Consider the following 14,688-nt stretch of genomic DNA (forward strand, 5'->3'; position numbering starts at 1 on the left):
TATATATGGGACGCTTTCCACTTATAATAGAAACACAGTAACAGAATAACTGTTTTTTTCTGTTGAAAATAGAACTACTGTATATACTCGAGTATAAGCTCGAGTGAAGTGTAGCGCGGTCAGCGCTACACAGCACAAACGCCGGAGCCGGCAGCTGTGTGCTTGCTGTAATCAGCAGCCGCTGAGAGTCTGTCAGACTCTCAGCGGCTGCTGCTGCTCCCACTGCGGGAGCCATCTTCCGGCTCCCGCAGTGGGTAATGGGAGAGACGTCATGAGTAATGACGTCTCTCCCATGCAAAGCCGCCGGAGGACCTGTTAGCGGTGGGACCAGGAGTGGGAGTTTCAGGTAAGTGATATTTTTTTAAAATTCTTATTAGGTCTCGGACTACTGGGGGCACTAACAGGGGGGCGATTACTACAGGGGGCACTACCAGGGGGCGATTACTACAGGGGGCACTAAAAGGGGGGATTACCACTGGGGGCACTACCAGGGGGGGATTACTACAGGGGGCACTAAAAGGGGGGATTACCACTGGGGGTACTACCAGGGGGGGATTACTACAGGGGGTGCTAAAAGGGGGAATACCACTGGGGGTACTACCGGGGGGATTACTATAGGGGGCACTAAAAGGGATTACCACTGGGGGTACTACCAGGGGGGGATTACTACAGGGGGCACTAAAAGGGGGGGATTACCACTGGGGGTACTACCAGGGGGGGATTACCACTGGGGGTACTACCAGGGGGCATTACTACTGGAGGCACTGAAAGGGGGGATTACTACTGGGAGCACTACCAGGGGGGATTACTACTGGGGGCACTACCAACTGCTGCCATTTCCCACCCTAACTTATACTCGAGTCAATAAGTTTTCCCAGTTTTTTGTGGTAAAAGTAGGTACCTCGGCTTATATTCGGGTCGACTTATACTCGAGTATATACGGTACCTTTAACTAGTGTTAATGTCAACATGTAGACATTTAGAATGTTGACATGTTTCAACTGTTGGTAGGTAACATGTTGACACATGTGGATAGGGTTAGGTTACAATTAGGGCTAGTTTTAAACTAAAATAGTACTGTAGACACTCACTGACATTCTAATAATGTTGATGTTAGGACAGTGCCGACATTGTTGAAGTTGGCATGTTATCTGTTGATATTGTTAACATGAATGTCCACATTCCGAACATATCAACATTATTATCTCAACATATCATACCCAATCCTTCAACTTGGTAAAGTACGTTAGTTGAAAGTAATTTATTTTGTGTTTTTCTCTTACAACCTCTTGTGGTACACTTAGGCTGGGGTATTGGGGATTCATATGAGTTTGGCACCTTAAGAAATCTGTTCAAAGTCTTCAACTTCTCCCCTTCTATATTCCCTCCCTGTATGGAAATATTTTTTTTCCCGATTGCCCACAGGAGCAAGTTACTCTTCAGGAAAGTGAACTCTCGTCTCTTGACTGGGAGAGTGGAGCCCATAGTTACAATCTGTGTAAGCAGGGCACTTGAACACAGGACTGGCTTCAGGACAGGGTGGCTGGGCATGTTTTGTACTGGGCCTTTGATAGACATGGTAATTTCAGATTGCCTGGCATCTCCTGTTTGCTGGGCTTCCTAACGGATGGATGCCTAGCAGAGTTCATACAGGTAAAGGCACATGCAGCTTTAGGAGCATCTGTAATAATAAATACTGAGTAAAAAGCAGTTTGTGAAACTAGCAGTGGCTTTGGGGAGCTGTCACCCACCCAAATGAGAATTGTAACACAAATAAACAATTATCAACGCTCAGTAACACACTTAGATATTTTTAATGATCATAAAAAAATTAACCTCTGAACACTGGCTGACAAAATTGTCTCTGCATAGAAACACATTACAACCAGCTGCTGCTGGGTACACTTCTGCTCTCTCCCATTAGATCTTTCATGTTGGGACTTTCTTTTCTCTTTCACTGTGTGCCGATCATCACATGGAGCTCCACCTGCTTTGTAGACCACTCTTTGGACCCCTATTTTATGTAATTGAATAACTTCCATTGTTGTGTTTATTTTTTTTCTATCAGTCTAACTTAAGATATGGCATCTTTGCTTTTTCACACTTCTTCTGAGTATATCTCAAAATTACCCAATGTGCACTTTGTGTGACGGAGATTAGAGTGCCCACCGCGTTTAAGAGTGCTTCCACAAGTCTGGCAGAACCAGGTTCAACTAAATATTTGGTCCAGTCTATGGGCCATATTCAATTAGCCGCGATAAGTCAGAATCCGCAAAAAAGTATTCGCGGGTGATTTCATTTCGCCAGGCGGAAACTTTTCGTCCTATTCAATTGCAAAGACTTTTCGCGTTCCTCGGAAAGTCAATGCAGTGTATTAGGCGGACAAGTTTAATCTATGAATAGCAGGCGGAAAAAAGTGCAGAATTTCGGTTTTGGGGTGCAAAGGTGGGGAAACCCCCCCTGCACCCTTGGGACAGGTCCCCAAAGGTTAACCAAGTCAAAAAAATCCAAAAAACTGAGGAACACCCCAAAAAATGACTGAAAAAGGGGGCAAAATGAAACAAAGTTGGGGTACAAACTTAAAAATGAGCGAAATAAGCTTATGGGGGGGTCTGCAAGTATTGGGGAGGTGTGTGGTTTTTTTTTTTATTATTATTATTGAAGGTAAGTTTTTCACGTTTTTTTTAAACTTCTCTTTTGCGAATTTTAACCATGCTTGCACCCATTTTCATGTACCCCAAATTTGCTGGGACTAATTATTCTCTCAAAAAAAACCTGCTAAATGCTATTCCTCACCACTTCTGCAAATATGCTAATTAGCAGCTATTGACAGCATTTAAGTACCCCAGATAGCTTCAGTAGGGCTATTCGGGGGCAACTACATTTATCCCCAATGTTAGTGCATCTTTTGGGGGTGGGGTCAGGCTGATTTCCTCAAATCTGACAGCATTTTTCACATGTTTGCGTTTTGCCAGGTCCTGTTTTCTCGTCCTTTGGAATTGAATAGCGCGAAAAGCACAAAGTGAATACTCCACAAACACGATGTAGGCGAAAAGTAAATTTTGCCAACTGCGGCAAAAGTATCGCGGCTAATTGAATACGGGCGTAAGTATACGTTCTGTACCAAATGGTAAAAAAAACCCAGGTTTTAGAACATCAGCGCTAGAACCCGTGCCACTTGGACTCTATGAAAAATCACATCCCTTATGAAGCAGTCAATGGTTAATCATAGTCCATCCTGTCCTCCAGGAGCTGTATGTGAAATTCAATTCTTGTGTGTTCTCCTTCTCACTGTATGTATTTCAGCCTCCCAATGTTTTTACAATGGATAATATGGGGGATAAAACACATGAAGAGTAATAATACCGTTTAATACAAGAATACATAAAATACAAATGTGCAAAAACATTCTCTATGTTCCATAATTAAACATGTGGCATGTATTCCCCAAGATTCTTATAATTAAAGGCTATTACCAGCAGAGCTTTCAGAACTGGATGGTGTCAGTTCTGCAAAAGCATGGGAGGAGTCCTTAGGAGTGCAGGTTACACCCCTCTGGATCTACACAGTCTTTCTGCTGGAAGCAATCCTCCGAACCATCGGGAAAAAAACACATTTAGTTCGACCCTTACTAGGGTCTATTTCAAGACAGAATGAGTGAATAAATTGGAAATCTCCCTTCCTCCTTAAATACAGCTGATAGCCAATCAGCAATGTCCCTACTTCAACCTAACTACATAGGAGGAAGTGTAGGATTAGGTAGTAGTCTATAGTTAGGTTGAAGTAGGGACATAGCTGATTGGCTGTCAGCGGTATTTAAGGAGGAAGGGAGATATCCAATTCACTCATTCTGCCTTGAAAAAGACCCTCATAAGGGTCGAAACACGTCGGGCAGGTGTGGTTTTTTTCCCCTGATGGTTCGGAGGATTGCAACAGGTGGTGGGGATCACCTTTTACAGGGTGTTTTTTCTATTAGCAGCTGATTTTGTGTGCGCATGGTAAACCTCACATTATACACCATTTTCTAAGTACAAGTTCACCTCAGTGGTTATGGAGTGCCATACATTCTGACTTAAGGTCTGGGAAACAGACGCTAGGTACACGATATACAATTATCTGGCCGATCTGCCAATTATCTGGTGTCTGATCTGTTTTTTGCTGTAGTTTGTAAGCATGTTTTGGCCAAGCGGTCTAAAAACAGTCAAACACTCTGTTTTGATTATCTGATCATTCAAACTTTCCAAAAGATGTTGGCAAAAAGGTCCCAATATTGTGTTATTGTGTGTGGGGGCTTTCTCAATTATCAGGCCATACTGTATTTCCTGTGATGTTTACTGAAAAGTCTCTCTAGTGTGTCGCTAGCTTTAGAAGAGACTCAAGGCCCCTACATTTTTCAGGTAATATCTTGGTCCACAGCTGAATAAGAGTGTTTGCCATGCCAAGGGGTCAGAATTATATTCTAATTATATCCTTTAATGCTCCAAAGCATTATGGTTCCACTTTTCATTATGCAGAGAAGACCATCTTAGTAAATTTTCCCCCAGGGGTTCAATATCCAGAGGATCATACTCCTTTACTCATGGAGGACAAAATAGAGGAAAACAGATTTGTCCAGCTATGGACAATTTTCCCATACGGTAACTCTTGTGGTTGGATCATTCTTGGTTGTCTCTGTTGAGTGTTGTTTTTCAGGGCCTTTGGACTCTGGAAAGTGATATTAAAAGGACATTAAAATTCAGTAAAGACAATGTCAAAATGTTTTGTTAAAATACTTTGGGCCTCATTTACTAACGAATTTTATCACCAAAACGAGTGATAAATTTCACTAAGTATGATAAATGGTGCTCCAGCCAATCAGCTCCCAACTGTCAACTGTTCGAAAAATGACAGTTGGCAGCTGATTGGCTGGAGCACCATTTATCATACACAGTGAAATGTATCCCTCGTTTTGGTGATAAAATTCGTTAGTAAATGGGGGCCTTAAGGTGCCCACAGACATAGTGATCTGCACACGATCAGCCGATATGTACGATTTTCCTTGAAACTCTCCCCGGCAGCTCTGCACACGATCTGCACATGATTTGGTGTCCAATTTTCGTATGATCTCTCCTGCATCCAGACTTTTTACAGTGCATCGCTTCCTAGATTGTCAGATCTGCTCTACTGCACGGCAGATCTGACGATGCGATGTGCGACCAGCGGGGACGTGCATCGCGATCGTGAGTGGGGACTCACGATTTGGCCATATTTTACACGATCTGTCGTTCCAATGTGTCGGAATCTGCCAGATTTAGTAAAATATCGCTGTGTGTGTGGGCATCTTAAATTAGCAATTAGTTATAATGGCATCTACAGATGTTTCCTCATACGGTAGTGTTGTAGTCACAACAAACAACTCCTCTTGGCACGCCAGGTCCTGTGTAACTCTGCTTGCGCCGAGCATCTTATTTGCCTCTTATTCACACAAAAATATATCTAAGTCTCAAAGCGACTAAGATGCACCAGGAGACTGCACTGATTAATTTGATATGTGACACTTGCATATCTGTTGGCGAGCGATTGTGAATCTGTATATGATGAGCTACGATGCCGTGGGTTTTTCCTACGCTAAGTTTTGTTGTGCCTAATTTACAGATTCTGTTGCACACAGATATACATATGATGTAGGGATGTGCAGGCTCGGATAGGTTCGAGTTTGCACGTTGAGTTCGGATTTTTCCCTCCAAAAAAACGGAACTCAGAAAGAGGCTAAACGTCATCTTACATGGACGAACATCATCATTCCTGGACTTTTGTCCAGGAATGATGATGTTCGTCCATGTAAGATGACGTTTAGCCTCTTTCTGAGTTCCGTTTTTTTGGAGGGAAAAATCCGAACTCAACGTGCAAACTCGAACCTATCCGAGCCTGCACATCCCTAATATAATGCATTTCAAATTAATCCGTGCTGTTTCCTGGTGCGTCTTAGACGTATGTTCGGGAAAAAAGGCGCAAAAAAGACATGGGTGGCTCGTCTCGTGCCGCATGGTGTATTGAGGCTAGGTGTATGAGGGCACATCTGTAGGTTAAATCACAAAGCGGACTCTGATTTTGAGAAGACATTTAGTGGACGTACATTGGTCCCATGGAATTATCTAATTTGCCTGTGTCCAAGAATAGAAGTTCATGCTGAAGAAAAGCAGAAGTATTACATTGACAAGTTTTCCAGGCGGTTTTCAGCATCTGGATTTAGTGAGACTAGCTTTAACAGCATGGCAATTTTAATATTGATAACACCTGGTGAGAGAAGTGAGAGTTTCCAGACACTACTTTTAGTTTTTCCCATTTGCTTCTATTTATTACAGCAGCGTCTAGAAAGTGGATTGAGGCTTAGGTCATTGAAGGAACAGAGCACTCGTTACGGATGCATGTGCAGTCTCCATACATTCCTCCTATAGTTCCTTTGGATTCTACCTTTGGGCCTGATTCAGAGCCACATGTAATGCCGATGTTCACATACAGTGCTTTGCAAAAGTATTCATCCCCCTTTGCATTTTTCATGTTTTGTTGCCTCGAGTCACAACCTGGAATTAAAATGGATTGTTTGAAGATGTGCATCATTTCATTCACAGAACATGCCTACAACTGTGAAGTTGTGGGGTTTTTTATATTGTGAATCAAACAGCATTTAGGACAGCATAACAGAAAACTTCAGTGTGCATAACTATTCATCCCCCTGAAGTCAGTACTTTGTCGAGCCACATTTTGCGGCAATTACAGCTGCAAGTCGCTTTGGATAAGTCTCTTGCCACATCTTGCCCCTGGGATTTTTGCCCATTCCTCAAGGCAAAACTGCTCCAGCTCCTTCATGTTGAATGGTTTCCGCTTGTGAACCGCAATCTTCAAGTCTGACCACAGATTCTCAATTGGTTTGAGATCTGGGCTTTGACTAGGCCATTCCAACACAGTTAAATGTTTCCCCTTAAACCACTCGAGTGTTGTTTTAGCAGTATGTTTCGGGTCATTGTCCTGCTGGAAGGTGAACCTCTGTCCCAGTCTCAAATCATAGGCAGACTGAAACAGGTTTTTCTCAAGAATATCACTGTATTTAGCACCATCCATTTTTCACTCAACTCGAATCGGTTTCCCAGTCCCTGCTGCTGAAAAACATCCCCACAGCATGATGCTGCCATCACCATGTTTCACTGTAGGGATGGTGTTCTTGGGGTGATGGGATGTGTTGGGTTTGCGCCAGACATAGCGTTTTCCTTGGTGGCCGAAAAATAAAGTTTTAGTCTCATCTGACCAGACCACCTTCTTCCATACATTTGGGGAGTCGCCCACATGCATTTTGTCAAACTCAAATTGCGTCTTATTTTTATCACTAAGTAATGGCTTTTTTTCTCCATAAAGCCCAGCTATATGGAGTAAACGGCTTATTGTGGTCACATGCACAGATACACCAGTCTCTGCTGTGGAACTCTGCAGCTCCTTCACAGGGTAACCTTTGGTCTCTGTACTGCCTCTCTGATGCCCTCCTTGCCCGGTATGTGAGTTTTGTTGGGCGGCCCTCTCTTGGCAGGTTTGTTGTGGTACCATGTTCTTTCCATTTGATGATGATGGATTGCGGATCATCAAAAATTTGGATATTTTTTTTTTTATAACCCAATCCAGAATTGTACTTCTCAACAACTTTGTCCTTGACCTTGTTTGGAGAGCTCCTTGGTCTTCATGGTGTGTTGCCTCTTGCTTAGTGGTGTTGCAGCCCCTGGTGCCTTTCAGAAAAGGTGTGTTTATACGGACAGATCATGTAACCCTTAGATTTCACACAGGTGGACTTCATTTCACTAAGTATGTGACTGAAGGTAATTGGTTGCACCAGAACTTTTGACGGGCTTCACAGCAAAGGGGGTGATTACATATGCACATGCCCATTTTCTGAATTTTATTTATAAAGATATATATATATATATATATATAATTATAATTTCAATTTCTCATTTCACCAAATTAGACTATTTTGTGCAGATCCATCACATAAAATTCAGATTAAAATAAATAAATAAATTACAGATTGTAATGTAACAAAAAAGGTAAAAAGCCATCGGGGTGAATACTTTTGCAAGGCACTGTAGTTGAGCAATTATTTGCAAAAACTTCTGAAAAACCCATATGACGCATGTGTTAGAGTCTGTGCACAACAGTGCTGTTGTGATTGAATCAGATGGTATCAAAAAAGGGCAGTCCTGGGAGGTGGCTACTAGAGCACCCAAAAATGGTGTGTTAAATAGACGCTGATGCGTGCGTTTCTACGTGTGACTCTGAACCGGGCCCTTGCTTAGTAAATAAATCTCCCGGAGTCAATTGGGTTTGATAATTAAGGGAAAACCGCTCTCTCACAGCTGTGTTGGAAGTGGAACTCTGCCTTACAGATCTGCATTTTGTATGGCAATAACGTTCTTAAGAGACAGCCTAAGGTGATTCACAAATTTAATTTAAACCAGAACATTGCGATCCTGTCAGTGTACTGAGAATATACTACAGAGGAATCATGATCTCCTAATTTGTTGGGCGATGTTGGAGCCTTATCTACATAGGACTCTTCACTTTAAGAAACCTGATCTTTTGGTCTTTTACGATGCCTCCAAGAAAGGTTGGCCTGTGTAAAATTCAATGGTTTGTGAGGTGGCTCACCTCTGTCAAATTATTATCTGCCTCTCTCTTAGGGGTAAATTTAATAAAGTGGAGATGTTGCCCATAGCAACCAATAAGATTCTAGCTATTATCTACTAGAAGGTACTAGTTAAATGTTGAGTAGAATCTGGTTGCTATGGGCAACATATCCACTTCTAAAACCTCACTTTTAGTAAATATATCCCTCAATCCTCGGTGCACAAGTTTCTATAATTTACAAGTTTTTGCATTTAAATTTTATTTTTATATTTTTTTTGGAAAGTGGTACTGGGCCTACCCTTAAAGCCATCTTTGGGAACTCCTCTAGCATCATTATCCAAAGAGGTTGTAACAGAATATAGGATTTTTAGACTTCTACTTATACCTATCTCATCAATAGGACATTTTCTTTGGATGTTTATAAATATCCATTGATTGCTTAGTTACAATTGTACTACCATTGTTGGATCGGTTAATGACCTGTTAGCAGTCCATCATTATACTTGGATCTGATTATCCTTGTTCACTGCACACAGCATTCAAACTGATTGCTCTGTGTTTCGTATGCTGGGTACGCACTATGCGATGTCGTTCAATCAGCCCAGTAATGACCTATCACATAGTACATCTGTACGTGTGAACAAAGTCATTCAGACATCGGCCCTGCAACATGGCCAATGGCGATATACAGGTAGCTGCACATCCAGCTGTGTACAGGCGACCCGCTGACTGCCTGTACAGTTGCTGCAGGGACTTGCCGACGCTGAGCTCTCAACTGGGTGGGCAAATTTAAATGTTAATTTGTAAAACAGTGTAATCTTCTTATACTGATTGTATTGTTATCTGTGATAACTGCCATATTGAAAACATTAATATGATGTCCCAGTGATATCTTACTGGCTGCATAGTATCTATTAGAATTGCAACACCTCATGATAGTATTGGTTTCACATTGGCCATTAAATTAACAAGAAAGTGCTGGGACTCTGTATTTAATATGATGAAATTATAGCTTTATTTTTCATTAGTGTGGTGAGTTTATATCTTCGTTTTTCAGATGGCAAAATAAAAAGTAAGATTAACAATCAAGACGCACTTTACATTTTTACTTTCTGAAGCTTCAGCTCATAATATGCATGAAATTGCCATTCCTCGTTTTCATCTAGCGTGTAGCGTGATGTCCACTTTACAGAGTACTCTTGTTTCAGAATCGTCCATTGATGACCTGTCGTTAAATGAGAGTGAATTGGCAGCTATGGCAAAGCACGAGACCGAAGAAGAAACGTTTTTTAATAAATTCAAGAAACTTATTTCAACTGAACCTGAACAGGTAAAACATTTTTTATCATTACATTACACCACTAAAGCATGATTTGGAAATATTTATATTCCAGTACAGTAGTTTCTCCTTCATCTACTAGGGAACACTGGAGCTTTAGATGGTGGCAGAGTGGAGCCTGGCACTTTAAATTTAGAAGTCTGACTGGCTCCTCCCCCTCTATGCCCCAGTTTTAGAGCTGTGCCAGAGGGAGTTGGATGCACTCGGGTTGTCTGTACAGCTTTATTATTTCTTTTTTTTATTTGATTTACAAGATTCATTGCGAGCCACCCGGATGATACCACCATGGCTTGCTGCTGGGGCCATGCAGGCCGTCAGATCTGGGGATCGCCATCAGCTTACTGTGGCTTGTGTCTGGGTCCCCACGCCCCCACCAAAATCCGGGTTGGCATGGCAGAAGTGATTATAAAATACCGCAGATGGTGCAGAATATATTTCTCCTTCATCCACCGGGGGACACTTGAGTGCAAGACACTGGAGTATAGATGAGTGGAGCTGGCACTTTAAATTTATAAGTGTGAATGACTCCTCCCCCTCTATCCCCCAGAAGCTTCAGTTTTAGATTTGTCCATGAGAGAGTTGGTCACTTGGGGCTGAGCTCAGCCCAAACTTAGTATTTTACTTTCTACTTCAGGGTCCATAGGGTATCCACAAAATACCTTGGGGTATAGGTGATGGCGTCAGGCATCGGGCACCATAGAGATAAGTTTTCAGCCTCCCAGGATGCACTAGGGTCCCCCTCCTATACCCCGCCCCCGCGCCAAGGCATCCCAGTTTAGTTTGGTGCCCGACCGGAGTCAGATGCACCTGCTAGAGGGGGGCTTAGAAGAGCCCCTGAAGTTTTCTTCATTGCAGCTGTGGATGCACATCTGGAAGTACAGCATGGACAGTCAATACTGACGTCCATGCTGTCTTCCCTACACTTCGCCGGTACCAGAACGCCGGTACCGATCCGGGGATGCTGGTAAGCATCTGGGGTCACAGCTAGCGGTGACCCCAGATGTTTTGGGCCATGGCTGGATCTAAGGGAGGCAACAGGTAAGCAGCAGGGGTCCCGCAGTGGGACCCTGCTGAACATGGTCCAAAGTCCCCAGGCAGGGGGCTCCCTGGGGACTGGCTGCAGCGTGGAGCCAGGTATTAACCTGCGCTTCCACTACCCCTCTGCTACAGCGGCAGAGCGGTATCGCTGCGGCGTCCCAGGGGTTAAATGCATGCCAGGGGAGCGCGCCTTCCCTGTCTCACAGCCGGCGCGTCCCCCGCTGCACACAGCACTCTCTGCACACGCCGACTGGCCCTGTGGCAGCGCTCCTCCCCCAGGCCAGCCTCCTCTATGCTCCTCGGTGGCCATCTTCAGTAACGCATGGTGAACGCTGCTGGAAGCCTAAGATCGGAGGCATCGTGGTCTGGGTCCCCCCCGCATACCTCTCCTCCGCTTGGTCAGGTCTGTGTATGCAGCGCTGTGTCCTACCAGACTCTGTCTGTGTAGTTGAGTATCAGCACTGATAGTGCAGGATTTATTTTTATGTGCATTGTATGTGAGACTGTGCTAGCGCTGCTGCCTGTACTTTTAATTTCTTACTGTCAGCCTTATCACTGTCCCTGTTCTTTCTGCTAAAGCCCGTGCGGTGCGGCGCTTGCAGGGTGGTCTCTCGCTATACTAACAAGTATTGGTGAGATGGGTCACATACTTACCATCATGTCTGAGAGTGACTTTCCTCTCCAGCTTCAGTGTACTACGTGTAAAGTACCTATAGCGGAGGGGGAGGGTAGCGCGGAGGGGCTATGCCGGCAGTGTTATTTATTGGCGCGGCCAATTACTGTCACAGCACCGGTACAGGAGCCGCCCTGGGCTTGTTTCGCCAAAGCGCTTACTACCCTGGTGGGTCAGTTAGCTCCGCAGCCTGCGTTGCGTTCTCACAGATGGGATTGTCCCAGCAATCAGTGGTGTCGTCACCCATGCAGGGTTTCCCGAGGCAATTGATGGTACCCCACAGTCTCCCTATTTCCCCTCCCCAGTCTCTCAGGAGCCTGCGTGGGTTAATTCCCTGACTAGTTCTGTACAGCACTTGTCTGATGTGTTACAAGGGGAGTGTGTGTTGCGGCCACATAAGCGGCCGGTGGCGTCTGTCTGCTCCTTATGAGGATGACAACGTGACGTATGATGATGGGGAGATTCTGGATCTTTCGGACCAGGAACCTCTCCGTACTAAGGAGGCGGACGCTAGGGCCAAGGTGTATATTCCTGGACTTATTCGGGCAGTCCGCACAGCTTTGGTGATTGAGGACGAAGATACTCCGGTGTCCAAATCTAAATATGCCTTTTTTAAGGATATTAAGGGTGACGCCACAGTGTTTCCTCTTTCGGGTCAATTGGTGGACCATTTAGACGAGGCGTGGAAACAGCCTGGCAAACGGTACCAGCCGCAGAGGCGTTTGGCGGTGGCTTATCCGTTTGCGGATAATTATTTTTCTAAGTGGGAATCCCCTTCACAGGTGGATTCTCATGTGACACGCCTAGTCCGTAGTGCCACATTACCCATGCCATCCATGTCTTCCCTAAAGGATGCTACGGACCGCAAGGTGGAAGTCATGCCTAAAGTCCGTTTATTCCCTTCTGGGGGGGGGGGGGGGGCAGCTAGGCCGGCTATGGCCATTTGTTGGGTTGCCAGAGCTATGGAGCACTGGGCTGACACTTTGGAGGCGTCCTTCGATTCCGACTGTTCAGCTGAACAGACTGAGTTGATCGGCAATCTCCGGGATTCGGCCACTTATATCAACGAAGCAGCCTTGGATATCAGTACCCTGGCGTCTCGGATTTCTTCGGCAGCTGTAGCTGCTCGTCGCACCTTTATGGTTGCGATCTTGGTGGGCGGACGCTGATTCCAAAAAGGGCTTGGAAGCGTTGCCTTTTAACGGAGAAGTTCTATTTGGTCCGGACCTGGACAAAATTGTAGCCACACTGGCGGCAGCCAAATCGGCATGTCCGGTTCAGGTACGTCGTCCTTTCGGCCTTATAGGGCCCAGGGTAGGCCTAAAGCACAGTCCTTTCCCCGACAGGCTGGCCCCAAAAAATCGGCCAAGCCCCGGAAGCAGGCCTGGAGTACCAGGCGTCCGGCCCCTAAGCCAGATGACAAGCCTGTGGCCTGACGGTCCGGGCCTCCCTTTGGGGGATCCCAAAGTGGGAGGCCGCCTGCTGCAGTTCGCCCGGTGTTGGGTTCTCGAGGTGGTTTCTCACGGGTACGCCCTCTCCTTCCGGCACAGACCCCCATCTCGATTCTTCACCACGGGTCTGCCATCAGACCGGAACAAAGCCTTGGAACTGCGGAAGGTCTTGCACACTATGCTCCAAGCTGGAGTTATAGTGCCTGTTCCATTCTCCCAGAGGGGCCAGGGTTTCTATTCCAGTCTCTTTTTGGTGCAGAAACCCAATGGGTCGTATCGTCCGATACTCAACCTCAAAGCTCTCAAGTCTTTGCGGGTGCCGAAGTTTCGGATGGAGACCCTACAGTCCATCATTCTGGCGCTTGAACCTGGGGACTACATGGTGTCGTTGGACATACAGGACGCTTACCTTCATGTCCCTATTCTTTTACGCCATCAACAGTTCCTCAGGTTTGCAATCCGCAGCGACCACTTTCAGTTCCGGGCGTTACCTTTTGGCCTGGCGACAGCACCACGTGTTTTCACCAAGGTGATGGCGGTCATGGCGGCTTCCCGGAGTCCGCATGTTACCGTACTTGGACGACCTTCTCTTGGTGGCAGGATCTCCAGAGCTCCTTCTACGCCACTTGGACCTGACCATTGCGGTACTGCAACGGCACGGCTGGTTAGTAAACTGGCAGAAGTCCACCCTGATCACGTCTCAGCGGATTCTGCACCTCGGAGCCTTATTGGACTCCGGACAGCAAAGGATCTTTGTGACGGGGGAAAAGATCTCTACCTTGCAGTTGAGGGTGCGCAGTTGTCTGCAGTGCCGCCGGGTGTTTCTGCACTCGGCGATGAGGTTACTGTACTCTATGGTGTCGGTATTCGACATGGTGGAATATGCCCAGTTTCACTCCAAACCTCTGTAGCACCTGATCCTGTCCAAATGGAATGGACTGCCTCAGACCCTAAAATCCCAGACGATGGTGCTCACTCCGGAGGTTCGCCTGTCCCTAGCCTGGTGGTTGCAGACGACCCATCTCAACAAGGGTCGTCCGTTCTGGGTGGCGAATTGGACGCCAGTCTTCGGGGCTGGGGAGCAGTCTCGGGTCCACACTTGTTCCAGGGCAGGTGGACTCAGGCAGAAACAGAGCTTCCAATAAACATTTTGGAGCTCCGCGCGGTGTTCAATGCTCTCCAGCAGGCACATCGGGTTCTCCAAGGTCGCCCAGTGCAGGTCCAGTCGGACAACGCTACCACCGTGGCCTTCATAAATCGGCAGGGAGGAACCCGAAGTCGGACGGCTCTCGTAGAGGTGTCCCGAATCCTGGTATGGGCGGAGCGCAATCTCCCGGCCATATCAGCAGTATTCATCTCGGAAGTGCTAAACTGAGAGGCGGACTTTCTCAGTCGACAGGACGTTCATACGGGGGAATGGTCCCTGCACCCGGACGTTTTTCAACTGCTGGTGGACAGGTGGGGTCTTCCAGAGATCGACCTCATGGCGTCCCGGCACAACAACAAGTTGCCGATGTACGGGTCTCGCACAAGAG

General features: G+C 45.9%; 1 protein-coding gene across 1 annotated transcript in view; it reads left to right on the forward strand.

Annotated features, from left to right (window-relative positions):
* The window catches only part of PDCD2 (programmed cell death 2), a 53,553-nt gene that overhangs the window by 5,287 nt on the left and 33,578 nt on the right, over nucleotides 1-14,688 (forward strand). The window contains exon 4 of the mRNA XM_088457408.1: nucleotides 9,861-9,982. Within this exon, the coding sequence (XP_088313534.1) occupies nucleotides 9,861-9,982 (122 nt within the window). The remainder of the gene's footprint in view (nucleotides 1-9,860; nucleotides 9,983-14,688) is intronic.

Source organism: Taudactylus pleione, unplaced genomic scaffold (genome assembly GCF_031769625.1).
Source record: "Taudactylus pleione unplaced genomic scaffold, aTauple2 ptg000760l, whole genome shotgun sequence".
Classification (NCBI taxonomy): Eukaryota; Metazoa; Chordata; class Amphibia; order Anura; family Myobatrachidae; genus Taudactylus; species Taudactylus pleione.